At 34.4% G+C, this 27,677-nt stretch overlaps 1 protein-coding gene across 1 annotated transcript in view; it reads left to right on the top strand.

The window, feature by feature from the left end:
- The window catches only part of RNF217 (ring finger protein 217), a 131,120-nt gene extending 106,412 nt beyond the window's left edge, over window positions 1-24,708 (top strand). The window contains exons 4-6 of the mRNA XM_050788706.1: window positions 15,506-15,707; window positions 20,268-20,339; window positions 21,698-24,708. Coding sequence (XP_050644663.1) covers window positions 15,506-15,707; window positions 20,268-20,339; window positions 21,698-21,771 — 348 coding nt within the window. The 3' untranslated portion in view covers window positions 21,772-24,708. The remainder of the gene's footprint in view (window positions 1-15,505; window positions 15,708-20,267; window positions 20,340-21,697) is intronic.
- Window positions 24,709-27,677: the final 2,969 nt, after the last annotated feature.

The following is a 27,677-nucleotide window of genomic DNA, read 5'->3' as shown; positions in this document are numbered from 1 at the left end:
TTATTCAGAAGTTTGATTAAAAGATCAATTTTCTTCCTTTCTTTTAACTATTTGATTTTTTAATATTTTAACTCTTTAATCCAACCATAATTTATTTTAGTGTTTATTATGCATTGGGTACCTGAAGTAATATTTTTCCAAATTGAAACCATCTAACCTAATTGTGTTTATGGGATGACTTTCCCCTTATCAAATGATTTGTAATTTATCTCTAAATTATATCTTAAATTACAATATCTTAAACTATAATACATGATAGTCTCTTTTCTTGCTGCTAATTTTTAAAGAAAATTTTGTACTTACACTGGTGAGTTTTAAATGATTATGTCTTTGTTAAATTTGCTAATCTAGGCAAGGTTTGATAATCTGTTAATTCATTATTTTAATTAGTATTCTAAATGAAACAAAATTTTATCTTATTTATTTATAAACATTGCTTCTCTCTTAGTGAGCTTTTACCTTTTTCTCAAATGGATAGACCAATTTAATACATGATATAGTATTATGAAGAGATTTGACTTGTGCTTAGAAATCAAAATTTTTATATATAATTGTATTATGGCAGATAATACTGATGAACATTGAAAGTTTTTTACTCATAATCAAGATACTTACTTACAAGTATGGTTTTTATAATAAGATAAAAATATACAAACATATCTAGAATTTATTTATAGAATATTTTTATGAAAACATAACACTACCACGTTAAGATCAATTTTACTTAGCCTTTTTTATTTGAATCTCATTGTTCCTTTTTTTGATTTTTTGTTTGTTTGTTTTTTTGAGACAGAGTCTCGCTCTTCTCACCCAGGATGGAGTGCAGTGGTGCTGTCTCGGCTTGCTGCAACCTTCACCTCCCGGGCTTAAGAGATTCTCCTGGGTCAGTCTCACGAGTAGTTGGGATTACAGGTGCCCACCACCATACCCGGCTAATTTTTGTATTTTTAGTAGAGACGAGGTTTCACCACGTTGACCAGGCTGATCTGGAACTCCTGATCTCAGGTGATCCGCCCGCCTCAGCCTCCCACAGTACTGGATTACAGGCATGAGCCACAGCCTCATTGCTTCTTAATGCAAAGTATTTTTCAGTCACTTATGAAACACCATTTTTTATCTTAACAATGAGTTTTCTACTTAATGTAAATTCTTAGCCTATGGAAAATATGTGCTAATTTTGAAATGCCTTCTTTAGTTATCTTCGTTATCACAAAAATAAATCTAGTTTGTAGACTTAGTCATTACAAAACCAAATCTAGTTCGTAATCGTTTTAATATTAAATTTAAAGCAAGTAGGCAATCTACATTTTGTTGGAGGTATTAGAGTATTTGTTCAATGTCATGCAAAAATTCATTTTAGACTGTTTTATACCACAGATTAGATACTAAAGTCTGAGTTAAGAAGAAAAGTTTCTAAGTCAAAAATTAAAAGTGAGATGCAGCTAAAAACAGGATTATACATTATAAAAGCAAATAAACAGTTAAGCACTGTCACACATACATACACTAAATTGCAATATATTTTATTCTAGGGTCAACATATTCATGATTTCTAGATGACAGGAAGTTACTTTTCTGTCTTTAAAAGAAATATCAAATGTGAATGGTCATTTCTGTATTCTGATATGCCATCTCTATACAAAGTACCTTTGTCCGGTGCGCTTTGTTTGTGGTGTTAACACAGTAATAATAACACTAACATGTACTGACATTTATTGCATGTCAGTCTCCTTTGTAGTTACTGTAAATATATTTTCTCATCCAAACTTCAGATGTGATACTAAGATTCTGATTTTCAGTGTACCATTCAGATCATCATTATTAAGTGATTTGATAAAACTTTAAGGTTTTGCACAATAATTGTAGCATAACAGGCTTGGTAGTATGTAAGTTACATTTGTTGTCTCAATTCTCAAAAGAAAGTTGTAAACAAGAGGTGATTACCACCATTTCAAAATGCAGAACGAGTTTCAGAGACTTTAAGTAATGACCAAAAAAGCAAGCAAAAAAAAGTGAATTGTATTTCATCATAATTTATGATAAATATGGAATTACAGGGATTTACTTGTCATGATATTTCCCTTTAGATATTTTATTCCCTTAAATCCTATAACAGAATGCTTTGGGCAAGAATGTATTGACTCAAAGAAAATGGATAATTTTCCCCTGTTCACGTAAGGTCAACACAAAAGCCATTTTTGTGGTCTCTTAAATCTGTGGCTGTGTAACTTGCAGTTGCTGAAATAAGAATGTGAAGTATTAATGTTGTATCTTATAGGTATCCTGCAATTCCTTAGTACGTCATATATCACTGCAAAAGCACATTCAGAGGCTGATGACTACTTTCAAATAGTGCCCATTCAGGATAAAATAGCTTTCCCTGAATTACTGATAAACCATTTTTAACTCTCAGATTGCTTGAAATCACTAACTCTGGAGCAAGGGTTATCATTGGCACTGTTGTTATGGTATGCCAAGCTCTAGACCTTAGTTGTTAGAAGTATGATTGTTTGATGGCACATACTTTCTAGGATATTAACTGCATTGTATCCAATCCCTGTTTTTGTGACAAATAATGTTAGTACTTGCTTACTGTCCTGAGATTAAATATAATGTGACTACTTATAATATTTTATTTTAAAAATCAATATGTTGTCTTAGTTATAAAATAGAAATGTGAAAATATTATAATGAAATAATGAAATAATGCATATTTTAACATGTAAATACTCAGATACCATGACAGTTTATGGTACCCAAAAATGAAGAAATAAAAGAAGAAATGAAGAAATAATGAAGCAGTCAAATTTGTGCATGCATTTAGATTTAAGAAACCTTGAAGTGAAATTTGAACGTTATCAATGCCTATCCTTTATATTTAATATTTTTAAATGAGGACAAAATAAGTATGTGTGTATTTATTATATATATATATATATATTGCATGTCATCTATAGTTGTATGTATATACATACATGTATTTATGTGTGTGTATGTACGTGTGTGTATATATATATATAGTTAGGGTACTAGAAAATGTAGTGTACATTAAAACCATGCAAACATGTTTTGGGCTTATATAAAGTAGAATTAGGTTCTAAATATAACCAGTCTCATCAATTTACACAGTAGTTATAGAACTGAAAAATTCATTGTATATTAAAACCATGCAAATGTTATTTTGTGTTTCTACGTAAAATAGAGTTTGGTTTTAACTCAAGATATTTCAAACAGAATTTTACCAATATGAATGTCGGATGCATTTAAAAATTACGAGAAAAAAGCTCAGTGGTGTATTGTGCAGGATATGCTAAGCATTGCAGGACATCCATAAATGCCAGCCCCACCATCTTTGTGACAACTAGACATGCCAACAACAACAACTAAATTCTGAAGCGTCTCCTGGGGCATGAGAGCGCCTGTTAAGGGCTCTGTTATAGATGATGAGGGCTTCTGCAAAGGATGAATTCCAGTGATCTAGGTAGACAGGAAGTTGAGTAAAAGGCTGTCCATTTTCCATGTGGGTGCTGATGGAGACATTTCTGCTAAAGGATCTAAAGCTTTCTTATGTAATTCATTAGTTTCCATTTTCATTTCCTTTCAGGTTCTAAGAGTTGCTTTCTCTTTCTACAGCAAACTACCCATAGAATTAAAAACAGAGCACACATTTTGCTGTTGGCTCAGTTGGTAGGCAGATCATAAAGTTTTGGGGAACTGTGAGAAAAGCTATACATCCAAATAGCTACTCACCATCTTCAACCGGATCTAATAGACTTCTCCAATACAGTATGTTCTCTTCTCTGCAATACAGTTCTTCTCATAGCTTCTCCGTCTCAGTAAATGGCCACTCCAGTCTTCCAGCTGCTCAGGCCAAGAACTTTAGGTTATCCCAGACTCTGCTTCTTTCATTTCTCACGTCCCATGAGTCATTACATTTTGTAGATTGTGCCACTAAAATGTATTTAGAATCTGACCACATCGCAGCACCCCCACTATCACTAACCTGAGGCAAGCCATCATCACCTTTCTCTCTCCAGGATTTGTATGATAACCTCCTAACTGGTTTCTCATTCTTCACTACATTCTTAATCTAGCAGCTAGAATGATGCTGTTAAACATAACGCAGATTACATCACTGCTCAAAATTGTCTGTGGTTCCTATCTCACACAGAACAAAGTTAGTCCTATGACGACCATAGAACCTGTCACCCTCTGGACATGTCCCCACTCTGTGACTCCTCTAGCCTCATCTTTCCTTCCTTCACCCCGCTACTGTCAAATTTCACTGCTGGCTGTGCTTCAAAACAGCAGGTATTCTTCCTTCCCAGGGTCTCAGACTTGCCTTGTCCCTCTGTCTGGAATGTTCTTGCCACAGATGTGTGCATGGCCAGCTCTCTCACTTCTTACATGTTTTTGAGGAAAATTCAGCTTCTCAGTAAAACTTCCCTTGGTCACTTTATCTATAATTTCAAACCACTCTCCCCTACCTCAGTAGGTACTATCCCCTCCCATATGCCTTATTTTTTCTCCATAGTATTATATTACTTATCACTACATAAAATAATGAATATATTTTGCAGCCATGAAAGCAGATATTTGATCTATTTTATTCTCTGAGTTACCTCTAGTATTTAGAGCTGCTACCAGGCTTTGGATAACACTAAATAATAGATAATGGCTGAATAAATAAATGAATATACTTTTTCATTCTACGTTATAAGGACTTTTAATGAGAATTTGTTGTGTGCACTGTAAGATGCGGTTCTTTTTCTCGTGGAACTTGCAGAAGGGGAGACATAGTCCTTAGACTGACAGTGATAAACACTATTACACTTAAGTGGAATGTTGCAGAGAGTATTATACGAGGGTTTATAGCGAAAGGACTTAACACCATCTTGAGGAATCCGAGGGAGCTAGGTTGTGGAGGATTGTTGGATGGATTATGACATGTTGAAAGGTATCCTGAAGAGGGAGATTACAATTAAAACTGCAAAGGCACAGAGCCAGGAAGTGTTTGATGTCTATGGGAGCCATAGGCACTTTGTGGTTAACTTAGCGTATGGTTTATGGAAGGAAGTGGTGACAGGTGGGGCTGGAGAAGCTACCAAGAGCTGGGACTTTGCAAACATTAAGATAGTTGGGTTGTATCCTCCAGACTATAGGGGCCATTGAAAAATAAAAGCAGGAGAGTAATGGTATCAGATTTATATTTTAGGTTGGCTGCTTATTTATTTTATGGTGGTAGCTGTAGATGTGTAAAAGGAAATAATGACAATATGAACTAGGCTAGTTGTCAAAGGGCTGGAGGAGAAAAGAATTAGATAAATATTGTGAGGCTAAAACTATCTGACCTTTATGGAAAGTTGAATGTGGGAAGTAAAAACAGGATAACCACCGAGTATTTAGTATGGGTATCTAAATGGATGGTGATACCATAAACTAAAATAAAATGATGGAGACAGAGTTAGATTTATTTATTTTCTGTTGCAGTGGTGAATCATGAAATGATGATGAGTTTGGTTTTGTTCACTTGACTTTGAAATGGCTGTAAGGGATATAGGTGTATCTGAGTAGCAAACAGTTGCTATGTGAGTTAGAAGCTCAGGAGCCAGGTCAGTAGAAATAAAGATCCACCTTTGTTGGAATAAAGTTGAAATCATTTGAATGTGGAAGTGATCACCCAATGAGCAAATGCAGTGTGGTGAGTCATGGATGGAATTAAGGGCTTGGTGAAGGAACAGAAACCTCCGAGAGGAGAGGAGAAACTGGAAAAAAGATGTCACTGAAGCAAGAGTACATCAAAGGTCAGGAAGGAGGTACTGAGCGACTGATTAAATGACACAGAGCTACAATAAGATAAAAATTTAAAACATGTTCATTATATTTGGCAGATAGGGGATCATGTATAATATTCATGTTTTTTTAAAAAGTATTTATCAAGAACATGTTGTGTGTTGGTACTGTGCAAGACCCTTTAATGAGGTAATGAAAAAGAAGTACATGATCTGGGCCCCTGTAGATTTTATAGCCTGGGAGAGTAGAGAGTCTGAATGGAGGGATATAGATAATTAAAGAGTTTTAAAATGTAGAGTGAGGAATGCTGCAACAGGGCTAGTGCAGGGTGCTTCTCAGTTAGTAGATACAATGCCATAAATATGCTGTATTTAGCATTCTTTCCCTACCTTTAAGTCCCTTTAACTGGTGAGCTACTACTTGTCCTTCATTTCTTAGATCAAATGTCATTTTATTAGAGAAACCTCCTTTGACCCTTACACCAGGTCAAGCTCGTCTATTGAGTTCTGTCTTCATACTTTCTACTTTTCCTTCACAGCATTTGGCATAGTTTATGAATATATATTTGTTAGTACAATCAATTACTATCTGTCTACACCTATAAGCTCCTTAAAGGCAGGAGCCCTGTCAGATTTTACCAATGAACAAACTATTTGTTGAATGAATAAATGAATGAAAGACAGCTAGATGTTTCAGCAACGTGGGATTGCAGTCAGCTCAGGTGGAATTGACATGCAAGTAAGAACAGTGAGTAGAGTATTCTTTGGAAAAATGTGTTAAATATGAAAAGGTAAGGGTAATCATTGGGTAGAGGGTCAGGTGGAATTAAAGGAAGGATTTAGCAGGATGGGATGTATAATCACAGAGAGGAGAGGTGAAGATGAAGCTGAAGGAGGGGAAAACTGGCATCTGAAGATTTCTGAGAATATGGGGCAGTGGGATCAAGGGAAGTAGTGTGGTAAAGAAGAAGGAAGAAAACTAGGCTCATTTATTGTATGGCTCTACCCTGAGGAATGAGATTTGGACAGTATACTGCACTTTAATGAATTCTTGTCATTATAAATTAATGATAAGACATAACTTGAAATATATGAAATTTTCTATAACAAAAAAAAACCTCGGTACATTGGAGACAAAATGCTATCAGCATATTGGCCTTAAAAAGCTAACATTATAGCAGGAGACACCAAATAATATTGAAATCAGCATCTTATTTATTTTTGCAACATAGTCCCCTGTGATAGAAGCAACTGCTTCATGTTCATTTGGAGTTTTACATCTGATAATTACCTCTAAATAGTAGTCTTTTACACCTAGTCCTTGAAATTGTCTATTGACTCCCTGACATGGCAGTTGATGATTCATTTTACTTACTTGAATTTAGCTGCATTCATATTGCTGCAAAGGATGTGATTTCATTCTTTTTTACGGCTCAGTCTATCTATACCACATTTTCTTTATCCGATCCACTGTTGATGGGCACCTAGGTTGATTCAGTTTGTTTGCTATTGTGAATAGTGCTGCAATGAACATGCAAGTACATCTTTTTCATAAATGATTTTCTTTTGGGTATATACCCAGTGATAGGACTTGTGGGTCCAACAGTAGTTCTAAGTTCTTTGAGAAATCTCCAAACTGCTTTCCACAGTGACTGAACTAATCCACATTCCCAGCAATAGTGTATAAGCATTCCCTTTTCTCTGCAGCCTCACCAGCATCTGTTTTTTGACGTTTTAATAATATCCATTCTGACTGGTGTGAAATCTCAGGGGATTTTTTTATTTCAATAGTTTTTGGAGTACAGTTGGTTTTTGGTTACATGGGTAAATTCTTCAGTGGTGATTTCTGAGATTATCCGAGCAGTGTACACTGTACCCAGTACGTAGTCTTTTATCCCTCATCCCTTTCCCACTCTTACCCCCTACTCCAAGTCCCCAAACTTCATGAGATCATCTTTATACCTTTGCATTCCCATAACTTAGCTCCCACTTATCATTGAGACCATGTGATATTTGGTTTTCCATCTCTGAGTTACTTCACTTAGAGTAATGGCCTCCAGCTCCATCCAAGTTTCTGCAAAAGACATTATTTCATTTCTTTTATGCTCCTGAGTAGTATTCCATGGTGTCTATATAGCATGTTTTCATTATCCACTCATTGGTTGATAGGTACTTAGGTTGGTTCCACATCTTTGCAGCTGTGAATTGTGCTGCTGTAAACATGTGCGTGCACGTGTATTTTTCATATAATGACTTCTGTTCTTTTGAATAGATACTCAGCAGTGGGATTGCTGGATCAAATGGTAGTTTTACTTTTAGTTCTTCAAGGAATCTGTTTTCCATACTGATTGTACTAACTTGCAGTTCCACAAACATAAAAGTGTTTTCTTTTCACCACATTCACGCCAACATCTATTGTTTTTTGACTTTTAAATTATGGCCATTCTTGTAGGAGTAAGGTGGTATCTCGTTGTGTTTTTAATTTGCATTTCCCTGATAATTAATGATGCTAGCATTTTTTCATATGTTTGTTGACTTATTTCATATGTTTGTATATCTTATTTTGAGAAATGTCTGTTCATGTCCTTTGTCCACTTTTTTATGGGATTTGTTTGAGTTTCAGGAAATTTTTTTTAAAGCTTTCCTTGTAACTTTTGTTTCTAATTAATTCTTCCAGGTATCAAAAGTCATTGCAGGAAATACATATATAAAAATACTTTTAAAAATAAATTAGAGGTTAGGATTTTATCTAGAGTAAAATATTTGTTGGGAGCAGTAATACATAACAGTCAATTTAGTTATTGAATGCTGCTTAAACAATAAAGTAAGCCTTCATTTCTTGGTGAAACTGGAGACAAATACAGATGTATACTGACTTAGTCATAAAACATTGTAGGTTTAGCAGCTCATTTATTGTTATTCTTCTACCTTGTGATTAGGTAGAACCTTGTTTGAAAATAAAAGGCCACGTTCCAGTTCTATTTTCTCAGATCCTTTGTGGGCATTTTATTGAACTAAATGTAAACCACTTGAGGAGGACAGATGCTGTTTTCTTCATGCAAATGGTTCCCAAGTTAGGATGGTCTGACCTGGTTTCGACTTTTCTTATCATTTTTCAACTTTTCCGTGATGTGAGAGTAACATGCATTTGGTAGAAACCATACTTTGAATTTTGAATTTTGATCTTTTCCCAGGCTCACAGTAAGCCGGGCAGTGGCAGCGAGCTGCAGCTGGCAGTCACGCACACCATCACGAGGGTGAACAACTGATGCCCATAGTGGACTGGGTTGCCAGCATTTTTTGGATGTTATGTTTTGTGTTTTCACATCTCATGTCTACAAATTGCCCATTTTCAACCAATGATATTTTCAGCTTGGAGCATCTGCCAGTATGTTTATATATAGATTAATCTCTTATTACAGGTTTTCATCTATCCTCTGAAGAATATCCTGGGGACAAAAATGGCTCCTGTGTCATTTCCATCTACTACAATGTAGACTTAATATCAAACTCTTAAAAGGGAATATCTAGCTTATTCTGAACATTTCATCTTACCACATTAAGTATAGAAAGATATAAGTAATGCTTAATGCCTAAATATTCAGTTCCTTAAATGTCATCCTTATTTGTTACAGATAGAAGAAACTATGAGTACTAACAAATCAAATGTCATTCGTGGTTTATGAGTGGTCAGTTTTATCTAATGGATTAGGATTACCTAATCTTTCTCCATCTTTTAAGTAAAAAGAGAATTTTGGTACTAAATTTTAGCCATTTGAGCAATTAGTTTATTTTTTAACAGAGCTAAACTGATGAATATTTTGGGAGCTGTAATAAAAAATAAAAACAGCTTCATTGAGAACAAAATGAACTTTCTGTAAATACAATTTAAACCTATGTTTTAAGACTTTATGTTTTAAAAACAAAGCTGACACTGTTACAAAGTGAGACTGATAAAGGTGTACTAGCGGAATTCATTAGCATAAGAAATGTATTACACCCTGGTGGTATGAGTTCAGAATTACAGCTTGCTTAACAAATGTGAAAAATAATGTCTCCTGTTGCAGATTAACTTGCATTTTGTTAGTTTATTTCTCTGTTAGTGTCAAATAATAAAATATTCATATATAATCAAGATATATTCATAATAATATTAAAGGCAGCACTGTGTACTTGAAAGTTGGTAAATGATGAAACAATTTTTTCCATGATTATGTGTATAAAATACTCAAATTAATCTATAGAGCCATATAATCCCAAAATGTACAAGGTTACTATAGAGCTTACAATTTTACCACTTCCTATACAGAAATATTATTTGATCAACAGTATTTTAGTTGCCTGCTGTGTTTGGAATATAATAATGCTAATAAGGAAAGACTGTTAAAAGAGAAAGGCTAGAAATTGCAATCTTAATTATTTAAATGAAATAATAAGTAGGACACATAAAGATTTTAGAACCCAAGGAAGCAATATGACAAACAGATACAAAATTACACTGAAAATTATATGTGAAATATGAGGCAAAACTTATTAGAACAAGTTTTTCTGTCAGGAAAAGTGATGCCATTTGAAGGAAGAAGGGCATAGAATGGCAAAAACAAGAAGACACAGCTATACCTTGTGGAGGGAGAGCTGACATGTTTGTCTGACTGGTTGGCAAATAATATGATTGATATTCTGGTGTTACCTTTTAAGTTCGTAATAAGAGACTACTTAGCATAATAGAGAAACAGACATGAATTCAAAATCCTTTCTCACTCACAAGGATTATCGCTCAGGCAGATTACTTTTCTGAGCTCTGGTTATGAAAAAGAATGCCAATCTTATGGTGCCGTTGTAAGGCTTCAAAGTGCTAATCTGTGTACAATGCTTGGCACATAATAGGCTGTAAGCAAAAATCAGCGCTCTTTCCTTGGTAGATCACCCACAACACTGCTATCAGTGTCAAATCAGGAAATTTGTTAAGTCGTATTATCTCCACTTTAAGATCAAACACAATATATAGTCAAAAAGTTGAGTGTACGATGCTTCGGGTTTTCAGCAGTTGTCTTGAAACATGTCCTGGTGCTCATGTGATTTAAATAAGGATCAGAAATGATTCAGAGGTCCTGTAGGGCTGTTGGCCTATGGTATTCCTAATGCCATTTACTGTGCTAAATGGATGTGGCTATAGTAACCATTGATAAACATGAACAACAGAGGGTAAGTGCTGGACTAGGGACTGACTTACAGAAAGCAAAGGGCTTAAGCTTCAAAGACCTTCACCTGCACAGGGTTCTTCTTAGGCTTTGTATCTAATTGATATTTGTAAGTTGCATTATTTTGCTTAAAGAAGGCTTCTCAAATTAATCTACAGGCCTCGCAAAACGTGGATCCACTGCTACTGGTCTGTCCTGTAAAAGGAAAAAAAATCACCATGACTAAAAAAGGATGAGGCAACCCATAACAAGAAACATGATTTTGCTTTTCTTGCCCAAATCATGATTTGTTGGTAACCCTTGACCCTAGGTGCTTATATGCCCTTGACCGCACCCTTGCCTATCTAGGAAAGCACTCTCTGGTCCAGCGTCAGCCTAAGAATTGCCCATATGAAGCAGTAAGAAAGGGGACTGCCTGGCAATCCAGGAACTTGCAGCTAAAATACCCAGTTATTTGATTTCTGGCATTTTAAGTGGGGAAATGGGAATGCGTATATGAGAAACAACTTATATTGACCTGACTCTATATGGGCCAAAACGAGTTTGGCACTGTGTATAGGTTATCACATTTTACCCTGCTGGGTAAGGAATATTTTCTAACTTGACACTTGGGAGAGGTAAAGTAACTTCTTTTTAAACAGCTAGTGGAGCTAGAATTCAAACACAGGGCTTTGTGAAGTCAAAGCTCATGTTCTTTCCAACCTCCCTGTAACGCTGAAGCTTACCTGCCAGGTATCAGCCAGCCACTGGAAAGGAATGAACATTTCATCTCCCAGTTCACCTAACGATTTTGAATACATAGAGTCCTACCAGCCAATTGGCAAACTTTTTTTCCTTGATCACTTCCTTTCCCCGTGTATGAAGTGCCCGCCTGTAATATGCTGTGTTCCACTTAATTATTACTTCTTCAGAATGGTCACAGTCACTAAGAAACTTCCAGTTAGGTAGGTAGGTAGACAGAAGATAGATAGATAGATAGATAGATAGATAGATAGATAGATAGATAATAGATAGATAGATAGATAGATAGATAGATGATAGATAGATAGATAGATGATAGATAGATAGACAGATAGATAGATAGATAGACAGACAGACAGATAGATAGATAGATGATAGATAGATAGATAGATGATAGATAGATAGATAGATAGATAGATGATAGATAGATGATAGATAGATAGATAGATAGATAGATAGATGATAGATAGATAGATAGATGATAGATAGATAGATAGATAGATAGATAGATGATAGATAGATGATAGATAGATAGATGATAGATAGATAGATAGATAGATGATAGATAGATAGATGATAGATAGATAGATAGATAGATAGATGATAGATAGATGATAGATAGATAGATGATAGATAGATAGATGATAGATAGATAGATAGATATAGATAGATAGATGATAGATAGATAGATAGATAGATGATAGATAGATAGATAGATGATAGATAGATAGATAGATAGATAGATGATAGATAGATGATAGATAGATAGATGATAGATAGATGATAGATAGATAGATAGATAGATATAGATAGATAGATGATAGATAGATAGATAGATAGATATAGATAGATAGATGATAGATAGATAGATAGATAGATAGATAGATAGATAGATAGATAGATAGATGGATAGACAGATAGATAGATAGATAGATAGATAGATAGATAGATAGATAGATGATAGATACATAGATAGATAGATAGGTAGATAGATAGATAGATAGATAGATAGATAGATAGATAGATGATAGATACATAGATAGATAGATAGATAGATAGATACATAGATAGATAGATAGATAGATAGATGATAGATAGATAGATAGATAGATAGATGATAGATAGATAGATAGATAGATAGATAGATAGATAGATAGATGATAGATAGATGGATGGATGGATAGATAGATAGATAGATAGATAGATAGATAGATAGATAGATGATAGATAGATAGATAGATGATAGATACATAGATAGATAGATAGATAGATAGATAGATGATAGATAGATAGATAGATAGATGATAGATAGATAGATAGATAGATAGATAGATAGATAGATAGATAGATGATAGATAGATGGATGGATAGATAGATAGATAGATAGATAGATGATAGATAGATAGATAGATAGATAGATAGATAGATAGATGATAGATAGATAGATAGATGATAGATAGATAGATGATAGATAGATAGATTGATAGATAGATAGATGATAGATAGATAGACAGATAGATGGATAGATAGATAGATAGATAGATAGATAGATAGATAAATAGATAGATAGAGGTGGGAGGAAGGGGGAGAGAGAGGTGTTATCATTTAAGTGAAATTTTTATGATTAACGGCCATTACTAGTTTACAAGCAGCCTCATGAGTTCTTTTGAAATTCATATTGTTCCTTTAAATTGCAGTTTTATATTTTAGTTATTTAGTCCCTAAAACTGAAATACTGCATATAATTTGGAGTTAGGAGCTTCAAAAAATTTTTATTCCTAAAAGCTGTACAACAAGGTTTTATTTTAAAGTAAAGAAAAATTTTCATCTCTCAACCTTTTCATTTCTCCTTTCACAGAGCTCTTCTCCTTTTCCTGGATGATTTTATCCCACCTCCATAATCATTGACCAGTTTTTTTTAATGTAGTTATAAAGGAAATATGCAAAGTTGTGGCCTGTGGCCAAGGCTTGACTGACAAGAGTCAAACAACTACTGAAGGATTTGAAACACTTGTCAATTGTAAAATTCCCAATTGCATTAAAATATTCACTGACACTCTAGTCCCAAAACAACACAATGAATAGAAGCTTACACTAATCAAAATGGTATTGAGAGCGTTTTAAATAAAATTTGTAAGCAAAGAACTCACATATGAATGAGTAAAGATGTGACTTGAATGGAGCAAGTACCTACTGCAAGTGCAAGCTTGTCCAACCTGCGGGCCCCTTGCTGCCCAGGACAGCTTTGAATGTGGCCCGACACAAATTTGTAAACTTTCTTAAAACATTATGAGATTGTTTTTGCGATTTATTTTAGCTCATCAGCTATCATTAGTGTTAGTGTATTTTATGTGTGGCCCAAGACAATTCTTCTTCTTCCAGTGTGGTCAAAAGATTGGACACCCCTGCAGTAGTGAAATAGACTAGTTTTAGGAGGTCTCATTTTAGTAACAGGAGAGCTGGGCAATTGTATTAGTCTATTATCATGCTGCTATGAAGAAATACCTGAGATTGGGTCATTTATAAAGAAAGAGAGGTTTAATTGACTCGAAGGCCATAGGAAACTTAAAATCATGGCAGAAGGCACATCTTCACAGGGCGGCAGGAGAGAGAATGAATGCAAGCAGGGGAAATGCCAGATGCTTATAAAACTATCAGATCTGAGACTCACTCCTTATCACAAGAGCAGCATAAAGGAAACTGCCCCCATGATGCAATTCCCTCCACTTGGCCCTGCCCTTGACACGTGGGGATTGTTACAATTCAAGGTGAGATTTAGGTGGGGACGCAAAGCCATACCATATCAGCAGTGTAACCAAAATATTATTTATTTTGATTAAATAATGTTAAGTTAATTTATGTTGTCTTTTATAATTATTCATGCAGCGAAGTATGCACAGATAAAGATGGCTCTAATTTACATACAGTACCTTTCCATGAGGATTCTAAGTTGAATTTCCAATTTTATCTCAAAGAGTAAAGCCTTGATTATAACATGGTCTCAGTGCTTGAGGCAGTGACTGTATATATACCATGACACGTATATATACCATGCCAGGACTGTATGGTATATATGGTGTACATATATATGTATATATGGTGAACTACCCAAAAATGAAATCCTTGTTACATGATGGGTGAAGCTGTGTTTACATGTAACTTGACTGCAACAATAGAAGAAGGTGCTTAGTTGCACAGATGGCATTGTACAAACAGTTCTACAGACAACACATTTACAAATATTAGAGCTGAAAACTAAAATGATATTGCAAATACATTTATATCTGCTATCATTTCCTTCAACAAAGAGACTTCTGCTTTTTGATATTTATTCACAAAAACTTCTATGTAATCCTTTCTTTTAAGGGATACTCTTTATCTCTGCTTATTCCCCCAAGCTGGCTCATTCCTGCTGATCATAGCAAAAACAAAATATATTTTCAAAGCATTTTAAATTGCCTTCTAACCACTGAGCTAGGGGTATGTCTGGAAAGATAAATGTGTCTTCCTTGGAATGTGTTTGCTTTTATATTGGTCAAGACAAGTCAACAGATTGAGTACTTGAAATATTATCAAGCTCTGCACACAACAAAGTATTTGGTAAAAAGATAATCTTGGAGGGTAGGATTATAAGCAAATTCACAGCCTCAGGAGTGCTATGAGAGACTCTTATTTTGGTGAAACTGGTAAGTGTTGTTTCATAAAATTTGTGATTTTACTTTTTAAAAACTTGACTAACTTTCCTTCTCTTTCCCTCTCTTGCTGATACAGATCCACATCCAGCGAACTGAAGGATGTGACCATATGACCTGCTCACAATGTAACACTAATTTTTGTTACCGATGTGGTGAGAGATACCGCCAGCTCCGATTTTTTGGAGACCACACATCAAACCTCAGTATATTTGGATGCAAATATCGCTACCTCCCAGAGAGACCTCATTTAAGGAGATTAGTGCGAGGGTCAGTCTGTGGTGAGTGTCTGATATGCTTATGGGTATCTTCCCTGGGAATTAAGTAGTGAAAATAGAACTTGGAAATGTGCAGCCATGGTAATTCAGAGCACCTGCCATGTGCCCAGTATTTACAGGAGGATATTCTCTCACCCTTTAAGATTAAAATTTTAAATTTAAATTTTGTTACCAGGACACTACTTATATGAGCAAGTAGATTTTGTTCGAAAAAGCAATTTAGTCATCACACATAGATATCTCAAGTTATTTGCCTCTTAAATTTCTGAAACCCTGTTGTAAGCCACTTAACAAGAGGGGCCGTGTCATGTATATTTTTGTAATGGACAATATCCAGCAGCAGGTCAATATCCTCCACTCATTCATGGAGGACATGCAATACATTACAGCATGGAGCATAGTCTAGGAAGGCAGGGGAAAGAAATCTACCTTTTAGAGCCCTGTAATAGAGTTCCATTATATCTATATAATTGATAAGTTGTATATATTTTCCATTGTTTTAATTATTAATAGGTAACAGTTAATATAATAATATCAAATGCCCTCAGTGCATACAAACCCAAGTTTAATTATCCAAGTGAATTATCCAAGTGAAAATGCTTTTGTGGATTGACCCCCTCTTCCTCAACAACACATACACAACCCCTTCCCACACTGGCACACAAATACGCAAACAGAAACACAGACACCTGCCCATAGACAAATCACCCTGGCCAAATGGCACTGCCTTTGGGTAATACAGGGTTCTTTGACCGAATATTTCTTCTTCTACTCCTCTGGAATGTATTCCATTCCCTGCTGATCTGGAATGTAACGATGTGAGATTTCTTCCCCTTTTTCATCATGTGGATGTCTGTTAGAATTCCTTTTCTGGCAGTGTTTCTCATGTATAGGCAACACTTTTTATCATCTTCCACATTTCCATGTTCCTTCTACTTTTGCCTAGTTACTTAATGAAAATCTTTATATCTCTCCTTAGCCCTTGGTCACTTCATGACTGTTGTGAACCATTTTCCTCCTTAGAAGCGTATGATACCTGATCAGAACAAAGCTGATGTTAGTGATAGATTTCTATGAGGTAAAAGATAGAACATATACATGCAAATGCACTTTCACATATGGAAACCAATGCCGTCATTTTCTAAAATCTGTGTGATCTCTATAAAAATATTCTTCCTGAGGTTAATTGAGCATAATTTTCCACTGCCAATAACATTCAATAGTCAAGACTGCTTTTAATGATTTTCCAGTGTGTGCCACTTCTTAATTTGCAAATATGGTGGATGTTATCCTTACATAACCAATATATATGTATTAAACAGACATTGGAGGGATAACTAGGGAATCTAACCTTAACCTCTAATACCATGAGAAAATCAATTGCAAATTAAGTTTTGAGATAGAATCTATTTGCAAATCTGTATATGCAGAGAGCAACATGAAAACACAAAATACTGTGTTTTCTGCATTGCTATTTTATTTTCTACTTCAGTGCCACCGCTAATTTTGTCATGGCAGCATGTTTCCTTCCATTCCTTATTTTAAATAGAGAAGACATTTATTTGGCTCATGGTTCTGGAGGATGAGCAGTCCAAGATCCAGTGGCTGCATCTGGTGAGGGCCTTTGTGCTGCATCATAGCATGGCAGAAGGACCAGCAAGCCCAGAAGACAGAGAAAATGGGAGCCAAACTTACCCTTTTGTCAGGAACCCACTCCACTGATAACTAACACAATTCTATGATAGTGGTATTAATCCAGTCATAAGGGCTCTGCTCTCAAGACCTAATCACCTCTTAAAGACCCAACCTCTCAGCCTCCTTTTCGGCCTGTCTTTTGTGGGTACATGTGCATGTGTGCACATAAAACCACATCAGGTTAAACCTGTCAAAGTAGGAAGCAGCTGGCTTTAAGATAAACTCTTTCATTCACACATACTTTCCCCACCCCAAGCACAGCTGCCTCTAATTGCTGTTGGACCATAACTCCAAGTGAAGTGGTCCTCCCTCCCCCATCTCCACAAAAAGCAGGAAAAGTAATGTTGTAATTTACAAAGTTACTTACTCCCTGCCATTTCAGAGAGAAGATGGAGTATAGGGAAGCCCTCCCACCCACTGTCCTTGTGTGATGTAACACAACTTGCTCCCTCAGTCTTGGAATACAGCCTCATGTGGTCCTTGGCCAGAGGCAGAGAAAGGGCCTTCATCTCTCACAGCTGAAGGGTTAGAAACATCGTCTTCATTCTATGTGACCTGTAACCACGTGATCAGCTAGAGATCAGAGGTTCTGCTCATATATTATAAAGGAGAAGAGAGATTTGGGGATGATTAGCAGCCTCTGAGGTAGGGGCATCTCCCCAGTGAGGTGTGGGTGTACTGGGAATAAAAGTGGCTGAGGATAAATTTTAAATTCTCATATTACTCCATACAAAAATTCTGAGTTTTTAAATCAAGTCATATAATTTTTAAGAATAGGTCTTCAATTGATTTCTAGATGGCAAATAATTTATATAAACAAAAACAGTGAAGCCGTCTCTGAAAACGAATACCCAGTTTAAAAAAGAGACAAGCCTGGAGCCAGAATTGAAGAAATACAAATAGCCAATACATATGTTCAAAAATATTCAGTGTTATTAGCTGTCAAAGAAATGTAAATCAGCAGTCTCAAAATGAGATACTTTGAGTATTAAGTATTAACCTGATAAAACATCTGCTAACTATTGACTAGCAAATGTTTTATCAAGTTAATACTTAATACTGGACTTTCATGCTTAATGAATTGAAAATTTTGTACAATTCTTTCTCAAAGAAATTTGATACTAATGTGAAGTACATTTTGAAACATGATAAATCTAGATAGACTGAAAATGGTTTATGTGCAAGCATAATTTAAAACAGGGAAAAAGGAACAAAAAAGTATAGGAATATTTAAATAAAATATGATATATGGATATGATAGAATATTATTTCAGCAATTGAATATGATGTTTTAGAACAATGTTACTAACCTAGGAATAAGAGACAGTATGCCCAGTCCCTTAAGACAGTTTCAAAAGTAGATGTAAACATGTTTTGAACGTGGATTACATAATTGGAATAAGCTTATTTCCTATCTGGTTCCTTGAATTCTGTGATGTTTGAGAGGAAAAAGAAAATCAATGCTGTTACTTTTTAAGTCATGTTTTATTCTTAGGAAAATATACTGATAATTAAAAGGAAATATGAATGAACAGACTGAGCTATGTCCATAGGAGAAAAACACATTCTTTTAAAATATATGTGCTTATATATTCTAAACTCTTAAGCATCACTTTAAGAGTGTACTAAATGTAATTGTTCAATGGCACTTACTACTTACTTGGATTCTGTCATTGGCAAAAAATATAAATAAAACCCATGTCTAGACATGTTGCTAATTGAATGGCGATCTTTTTAAATTAGATATTTAAAACAGTATTGTATACATACCTGGTCATCTGGTTCCAAAGATCATTTCTTAAGAATAAAAAAGTTAATATGTTTTGACAAACTTCCAACAAATGGCTGTGTTAGTTTCTTTTTTTAATGTAATTGGTTATTCTAAATTACTTACTTAATTTATAGAATGATGTTGCTGTTTCATTCTTAAACTGCTATGTGAGTCTACTGCAAAGTTTCTCTCTCTCATCTCTTGTGGCATTTGAGTTGTGCAGCTCTGAAGCTGTGTCACATGCCTTACGGTTTAAAATACAAAAACAATATGTTATTTATTAGCCTCTTTTTTGTGCCCGTGTCTTTCAAAGTCAGTGGGATTCTGATTTTGTACTGTGCTATGTATACTTATGGCTAAAGTTTATCATCACTGCTTAATGATTCATTTAGAAAAGAAAGTTCTGGCTGATATCACTTGACATCCTTACCAGCACTTTTGACTTTTTATTTTATAAGTGCTTCCTTTTTCAATTTGTTAAAATGATTCACTTGAGTAACTTTCAACATACTGCATATTTATTCGTAGTTTTCTCTAACATCTTGAAATGTCCCCTTTGTAGTTCAGTCTGTTAGGCGTTCATATTATTAGTTTTCTTTGGACCCAGGATGTAAATAAACCACTTCTTTAGATGTGGGCTTGGACAGAAGCCCTCTGTAGGACCTACCAGCTCTCCATGTTGTGAGCTAACAAGATTTTCCCCTACCAACTCTTCCCCTACCAACTCTTATGTGCCACTTCTTTCTTAATCTTTTAGCATTGCGAACACTGAAAATGGAAAGGATCTTAAGGAAAAGCACAAAGATTAACTGTCTTGTAGAATACAGTAAGCCAGTTGCTTTGGAATGTTTTTGGTTAGAAAGGATAAGTGATTTATGTTTGATGCATGTGCTCAGGGCTTTGGTGAAGTTACTAAACTTACACATGTGTATCTGTTCTGTAGCTAATCCTGATATATTTCTTAGATATATACAGCCTTAAGTGTAATCAGACTACTTAAAAAATAATATACACTGTGGTATTTAAAACGCATCACTGTAATTATATGGTAAGTTAGTTTTAAGACGCCTTAAATTATTTTCCCTTTTGTTTTCCAGCTGGAAAATTATTCATTGCACCTCTAATTATGGTTTTGGGATTGGCACTAGGGGCCATAGCGGTTGTAATCGGTAAGAAACACTTCATGTATCTGAGATTAGAATTATCTGAGGGCCATAGAGAGAATATGAGTGTAAATGTAATAATATGAATCAGTTATTAAATGGACATAATTTCTATTGTGTGCCTGCTTTAGATAGAGTACCAGCATATCATTTAAAAGATCAGAGGAGTATGTTTCCTGTAGGATATGTTAGTATGAATTTTTCAGTCTATAAACATTGTGATTCATGTATCTTATAAAGCATTATTAACCCTTTTATGATACAAAGTTAATAGAATTAGTATCTTAGGGAAAAAGGCAAGTGGAATAGAACCCAAATTTTCTAATTCTGAGTTCAGGTTAAAGCATCAAGGAAAAGAAGTTCTAGTGCACCTTATGTGTTTCGTTTGGTCCCATAAAAGATGCCATGGATACAAACAGATAATCAGTGTGTACAGGAACATATTCCCAACATACACTTGAGCACTGACAAATAGAAAACCTTGCAGTGATTTGCTTTCATAGTTTTATTTATGCAAGTATATTAAAATACATATTTTAAAGCAGTGATTCTCAGACTCTAACATGCTTTAGAATATCCTCAAGGGCTGGATAAAACACAGATTGCTGGTTTCTATCTGCAGTTTCTGACTCAGTATATGGGAAAAGTCCATTGATTTTTATTTTTAAAAAGTTCCCAGGTGATACTCATGCAGCTGGTTCAAGGACCATACTTTGAGAACTATTGCTTTAATAACTTTAAGCTAAATGCTATAGATAAAGGCTGCTTTGATCATTGTTCTATATATTAGATTTTTTTTTTTTTTTTGCTAAAAAAATGATTTTCATGTGTCAACTTCTGTTTAGCAAGTAATAAATGTGCAGGACAGAATTATAAAGCATCTGACATTTAAGTTCTTGCAATGTGAGTTAGGACATTATGAAATAGATATTATTATCTGTATTATACAGTTGAAGAAATTAAGACTTACTAGGACCTCATAAGTGGTAGAACTGGCAATCAAACCCAACATTTGGCTCCACAGCCTGTATTGTTAAGTGATATGCCATACTGCCTGAAACAAGTATGAGTATCATAGTGTGCAAATGATATGACTGTGGACAATAAAGGAGATTTAAACCAAAGTTTTGATATTTTGATAGGAATCATTATTATTAAACTGGTATCACTGAGGGTGCTAGAAGGGGAGAAAAGCTAAAGGGAAATATTAAAGAATGAAGTATTGTAGAAGTAAATACATTTCATAGCGTAGATGCCTTCCTCTTTTCATGTTCATAGATTGCAAACAAATAAACATGGATATTTTAAAATAGGAAAACCTAAATGCCTCTCATCCTAACTAACTTTAATTGTTTTATCCCTAGGTTTATTTGTATTTCCTATCTATTGCCTTTGTAAAAAACAGAGAAAACGATCACGGACAGGTATGCACTGGTAGCACGCGGATGATTTCATCCAGCTAAGCTGGTTGGAGTAGGAGCGATACCAAATGGTACACCCATCTGTGAGTCACATCCTGAAAAATACTGAGAGGAAACTTCTACCATCTCATCTCCCAGTGATTCTCCATGGGCCACAATGCCTCTAGCTATGGTGCACTCCCAACATGGTATCCTGTCCTTTCCCTAAACAAATTGCTGCTGCTTTTAAAAAATGGTCACTTTCATAAACTATAAACATCTGTATCATAACTCTGACCTTTGTGGTTCTTGGAAGAAGACACTTTAAGAACCAGTTATCCTCAGAATTCTTCTGAGCACACCTCTTCTGAGAACTGCTTGGACTGTCTTTGAACTCTACACCTCCTTCCAGGCCATCTTGTGAGACTTGGTGTGAATAGCTGAAGTCCTATCTGTACCAACAAGCAAGGCCACTTTTCAGAAGATAAGAGTTCACTGAATGCACCTATTATAATCTGTGGCCCCAGCAGTATAATTTCTTTATCTTTCCAATGTTATAATTGCTAAAAGTCTCAATGTCCAAAAGGGAATGAGTGAAAGTAAATTAATGAGAAGAATACTAAGTTACTGAAGTGTATATGTGTAGGGGTGTGAATGTGTGTGTATATAAATATGTATTAAAACTAGGCCCAGCAACCTTGTACTTACCCAGTTCCATACTGCTACACTATTTTTCCACATTTTTGTAGACCTGTTGAAAGATGATGGTTCCTTTGTGGACGTAATTTGGCAATGTATTAAATTAAAGTCAACGTAGACAACAGGCTATTTTGATGCTGAACTTTTCTATTTCTTGCTCTTTCTTTTTGTCATACAAACACAGAAATTTGTGCAATGTCACCCCAAGGAGTATTAAGCTTTGTAAACTGACAAAACTGGCTGCTTTTAGGAAATTCTCAAGATCCAAATATTCAATCTTTTTAAAAATCTTATATTTTGAAATACATGCTTCACTCTATAGATAGATCCTTCACATTGGGATTATTTAATCTCAAAAACAAATTTGCTGTAGAGAACTGCTTAAGCCTTTTTTAAAAAAATCCTATTCTGCTAATTTTTTTAACCAACTTGTAATTATAGATAATTCTGCTTTAGGTCAAGGTCTTACATCATTTAATATCCTAACCCTGTTCTCTCTTGCCGCCTCCTCTCTGTTTTTATTTGTTCTCAAGGTTTTTCATAAAAATAAATACTAGTTTTGAAGGATTTTTTCTTACATTTAACTGCTCAAACATGTAATATTTTGGGGGGCATCTTCTTATGGAGGAGTTAGTTTGAAAACTTTTTATGTTCTTGAGTTTGTCCAATATCAGCTGCTTTTAGAGAAGGAAATAAAAAAGTGAAGGAAATATTTTCAGGAAGTTTTTCTAACCTACGAAAGCTTTAAAAATAAGAAATGGACAAGTAACTAGACTCTGATATGCCTTTGTTTTCATCACAAAAGTTCATCAGCAAACAGGAAAAAAAAAAAAAGACCCCTAAAAAGCCTAAAGCTTTGAATTGTCTCCAAATTCTTAAAATTAGTCATCTGTCTTAGATGTACATTTGTCAGCAACCTTGTCTGATTTGAAATAGATGATATGATAAAACATGCATTAACATGAGTAGTTTGTTTTTGTTGAGCTCCAGAGTGTAAGAATATTTTATTTTTGTTTGACATAAAAAGTGAAGTTTACTTGTGTGAATAAGAAGCCAGCATGCTTTCATTCTTTCCAAATAACACAGAATGACTGTACTACAGTTTCTGGATTAGTTGTCTATTTCCACTTAGAGGAGTGTGTGACATTTATGGTTCGAGAATAGCATATTTCTAAAGCAGAATATAATACAAGAAATAGTGATGTCCTGGTTTCACAAACTTATCTTTTCATTCACCCATCCATCCATTTGACAGATATTTATTGAGTGCCTATTTTAGGTGTTCTAGTGTTAAGACTGAAGGAAGGAGAATTTCTAGCCTGTCATAAGAGTACTTAGGTTTTGTAAATTCATCTTTCCTGAACTTAGGCATTAGTTTGGCAATATGTGACTATGATGAACTCTAAACCTAGCTGATCTGTATATGTGTGATGTATATATGTCATATGTATGGTATATATGAAATATTCCCATAACTGCATATGAACACATATGCCATATACATATGTACCGACTGGCTGAATAACATACTCTTTGGTCTTGGATAATCTGTTTTCTAGGTTATGTATCTGTTATCTTTGGCCTACTCAGGGATTTTTATTTCTTTCTTTAAATAACTTATCTTTTGAACATATTTTTATATTATTTAGAAAACTTTCCAATATTCCTGTTACAAAGTGGTGTCTGTTTTCAGTGAAGGCTATTTCACCAATGCTTGAAGTAGTGTGCGCTGTGTTGCACAGGTTTTTCATTTTTCTATTGAGTAGATATTTTTAAATTAACATACACATTTTTCTCCTTAAAGGGTCATATCTATTAGGCCTTTCCCTGCTGGTAACTTAAAATGATTATTTGTGAATTTTTTACTAAGTTTCATCAAGATCTTTAAAAGAGAGAAGAAAATAAAAAGTATTATTTATACATCAGTGCCAACTTTGAAGGTAAAACAATAGTAGTAACTTTTGGGAGAAATTCTAAAAACTACTTTAAAAAGAAACGTGCACATAATATAAGTATCTTTCTATCCATGGCCTGTCATTTTATATGCTTTTATTGTAAATTTAATATATACTACTTTAAAAAATTGAACCATACAGAATTTATAAAATACAACTTTCTCTGCTTACCCCACCCCTTATTTTCTAGGGGTAACCACTGTTAATGGTTTGGTATGTGTCCTTGCAGACACTTTCTACAAATATACAAATAAGTGTGTTTGTGTATGTGTCTGTGTGTGTATTCATTTTATACAAATAGAAAAATATTCTTACTGTGCTACGACTCTTTGTCATTTTATTATATATCAGTAGATACCTTTCCGTAAGTGTTTAAATAGATTTACCTCATTCTTTTATAAATTACTGCATAATCCATTCTAGGGGTATACTTTAATTTATTGAATTAGTCCCCTGTTGAATGGACTACAAGATTATTTTCACTTCTGTATTACAAAGAAAGCAAGAGTGAAGACCCTTTTGCATATAATTTTGTCACCTTGCGTGAACATATCCATAAGATTGTATATTTGTTTTTTACAAGATCTTTGTAATAAACATTGTAATGTAATTTTAGGAGATGAGGTCATAGAAATAATATGAGACCCTTTTTTGGATAAAAAGAAAGATTGTACAGGAGTGCATAATTTTTAAAGAAAATCATCTTTTGAAGGATAATTCCCTTTCTGCCTGATTAGCCAAATAAATACCTTGCCAAAACTTGCAATAGGAAATCATTTTTCAATAAAAATAAAATTTGAGGAGATGTCTGTCAGATAAAGATGAATTGACTTTCGGATTGCCTCATTTTAAAACTTGAGGGATTTAAATGAAATACTCAAGCCAAATTGGTGATACTTTTCACATTTTTAATAACACTATCCATTTTTGTGTATGTTGCTTGACAGAGGAACTTAATTATGCCATTGTGAAAAGTAGGAAAGAATATGTTGGCAATTATAAATGCCCACAGCAATTCCCAGAAAAATAGATTGTGTATGATTTAGTGATTTGGTGGGATAATTATAAATCATGGAATAATGTATGTATGTGGAGTTAGAAGAGAGGGGTCAAACCTTTTGGTACAAGCAACATCGTGTTGCCACCACCTTGATTTTCTCATAGGTGCTATTGTATCCTAAGAGTAGAACAGACAAGAAAACAAAGATAATTAAACACAAGTCAGGTTACAACATGATATCTGTAATTGTACTTTCTCTGCTGTGGTATCAAGATTCAGTGGTGCTTGTCAGAAAATACCTTATTCTGTGACACCCACTATCTCTTGAGTCCCAAGGCTCCAACTGAGCCTTTATCTTTCAATCTTACCACCCAGATATATGACCAACTGCTCTCCTAAAATACCTATGAACCACTGTAATCGTTTCCAGTCCCTGGTGCCCCTCCTCATCCTCATTTTTCTCCATACCTCTGCTATTCTAACTATTCCTCTTCACTGACGGAGAAGAGGAGAGACAGGAGGGGCCAAAAAACTCACTCTGGCATGTGCAAAGCATTAGCATTCCTTCCTGACCTTTGTCAAATGAGGGCACATCTGCCAAGACATCGATTCAGCTGCTCTCTTGTTAAATGAATTTTTTTTAACATTACACTTTTACACTGGCTGTTACATTTAGAGTTATGAAAAATTTAGTGGCCTCTATAAACTTAATTGGCATACTTTATTAAGTATAAAAACAAGAAAATTTATGCCAAAAAACATTTTTAGATTTTGATTTTATAAGCAAGCTGCACATAAGCCTTAATGTGAGTCTTCACATTGGATTATATTTTTATTCTTCCATATTTGTGGCTGAAATCTCTCCCAACTATTGAAAGTGATCTTTCCCATGGTCTGCTTTATTGTTTTATGTTAATATCTGTTATAAACATAGCCTTAAAATTTTGTAATGCACTTTAAAGTACTTGTGCCATTTAAATAATGACAAAGTTAAAGCAATCAATGCATACATTTTAATGGAGACAATATACAATATACATATATTTCAATGGAGACAGTAGGATAACAGTGTTAGTTTAAAGAGTGTGTCATCTCTTTAAATTTGGGAGGAATCAGAAGCTAAAGATTTAAAACAAAACATACCTGAAGAAAAGTAGCAATTTCTGAAATTATAGTAATCTTGGAATGGTTATCAGGACCCCAAACCTAGCAAATAATACTCACTAAGTGTCACCTAATATATCTACTTGGAATGTTTGTTTAAAATATTGAGTTAATTTCTACTGAAAGTTTTAACTGCAGTTTCATAATTCATGAGTTCTGTAAAAGAAATCTCCCTGACTAAAAATATGATCAATCAAAACTACCAGTTTTGCATACCAATCCCAAGTTTAAGCATATTTTGTGTTTAAAGTTATTATAATTTAATTATGATACTGTCCCCCCAATATGGAAAATAAGTTATAAAATTCTTTTTTTTTTTTTTTTTTTTTTTTTTGAGACCGGGGTTCTCTCCATGTTGCCCAGGCTGGTCTCGAACTCTTGGACTCAAACGATCCCTCCTCCTTTGCCTCTGGAGTAGCTGGGATTACAAGCATGCACCTACTATGCCTGTCTTCAAAATCACATTGTTAATTTGTATAGCCACAATTATTAATTTGATAAAACAAATCAGAGTTCCAAAGTTTGGGGAGTATTTTAAGATTGTGAAATGTTACCTTTTGGATGCAAACCAGTGATACAAACATTTAGAGAGAATTACAGTGGGACTCCTTTGTAACTGTAATTTTGAAAATAGAACAAATACACATTTCATAGCCAAAAATTGTGTGGGACTTCTATTGTTACTATTTGTAAGGCTGGAACTTTAGTTGACTTCTTCCAAATCCAAGAAACAGAGTCACAGTAGTGAGACTATTCTCATTGCTACTTTGGAGCATTAGCTGAAGTGTTACTATATCACATACCTTACAAAATCCCTATACATATTGCCAGTTTTAAAATAATGTAATTATGCATGTTACAAATTATATATATCTTTTCGGCTAAAGAACTATTTCAGAATAACAATATGAATGTAAAAGGCAATAATTTTTTTAATACACAAAACATTGCCATTGCCTTTTTTTGTCACTTCCTTTTTTCTTTTAAAAATTTTCATTTGGTGTATCTAACTTTGTATCACTTAAATTATTCAGACTTACTAACACAAGAAATACTTTTTTTCAGTTCTGTGCTATATTGTGTCACTCTATTCCATTATTAATACTAAATGACTTTCCTTGTGAAA

Source organism: Macaca thibetana, chromosome 4 (assembly GCF_024542745.1).
Source record: "Macaca thibetana thibetana isolate TM-01 chromosome 4, ASM2454274v1, whole genome shotgun sequence".
Lineage (NCBI taxonomy): Eukaryota > Metazoa > Chordata > Mammalia > Primates > Cercopithecidae > Macaca > Macaca thibetana.
This window is presented reverse-complemented; position numbering and strand designations above follow the sequence as displayed.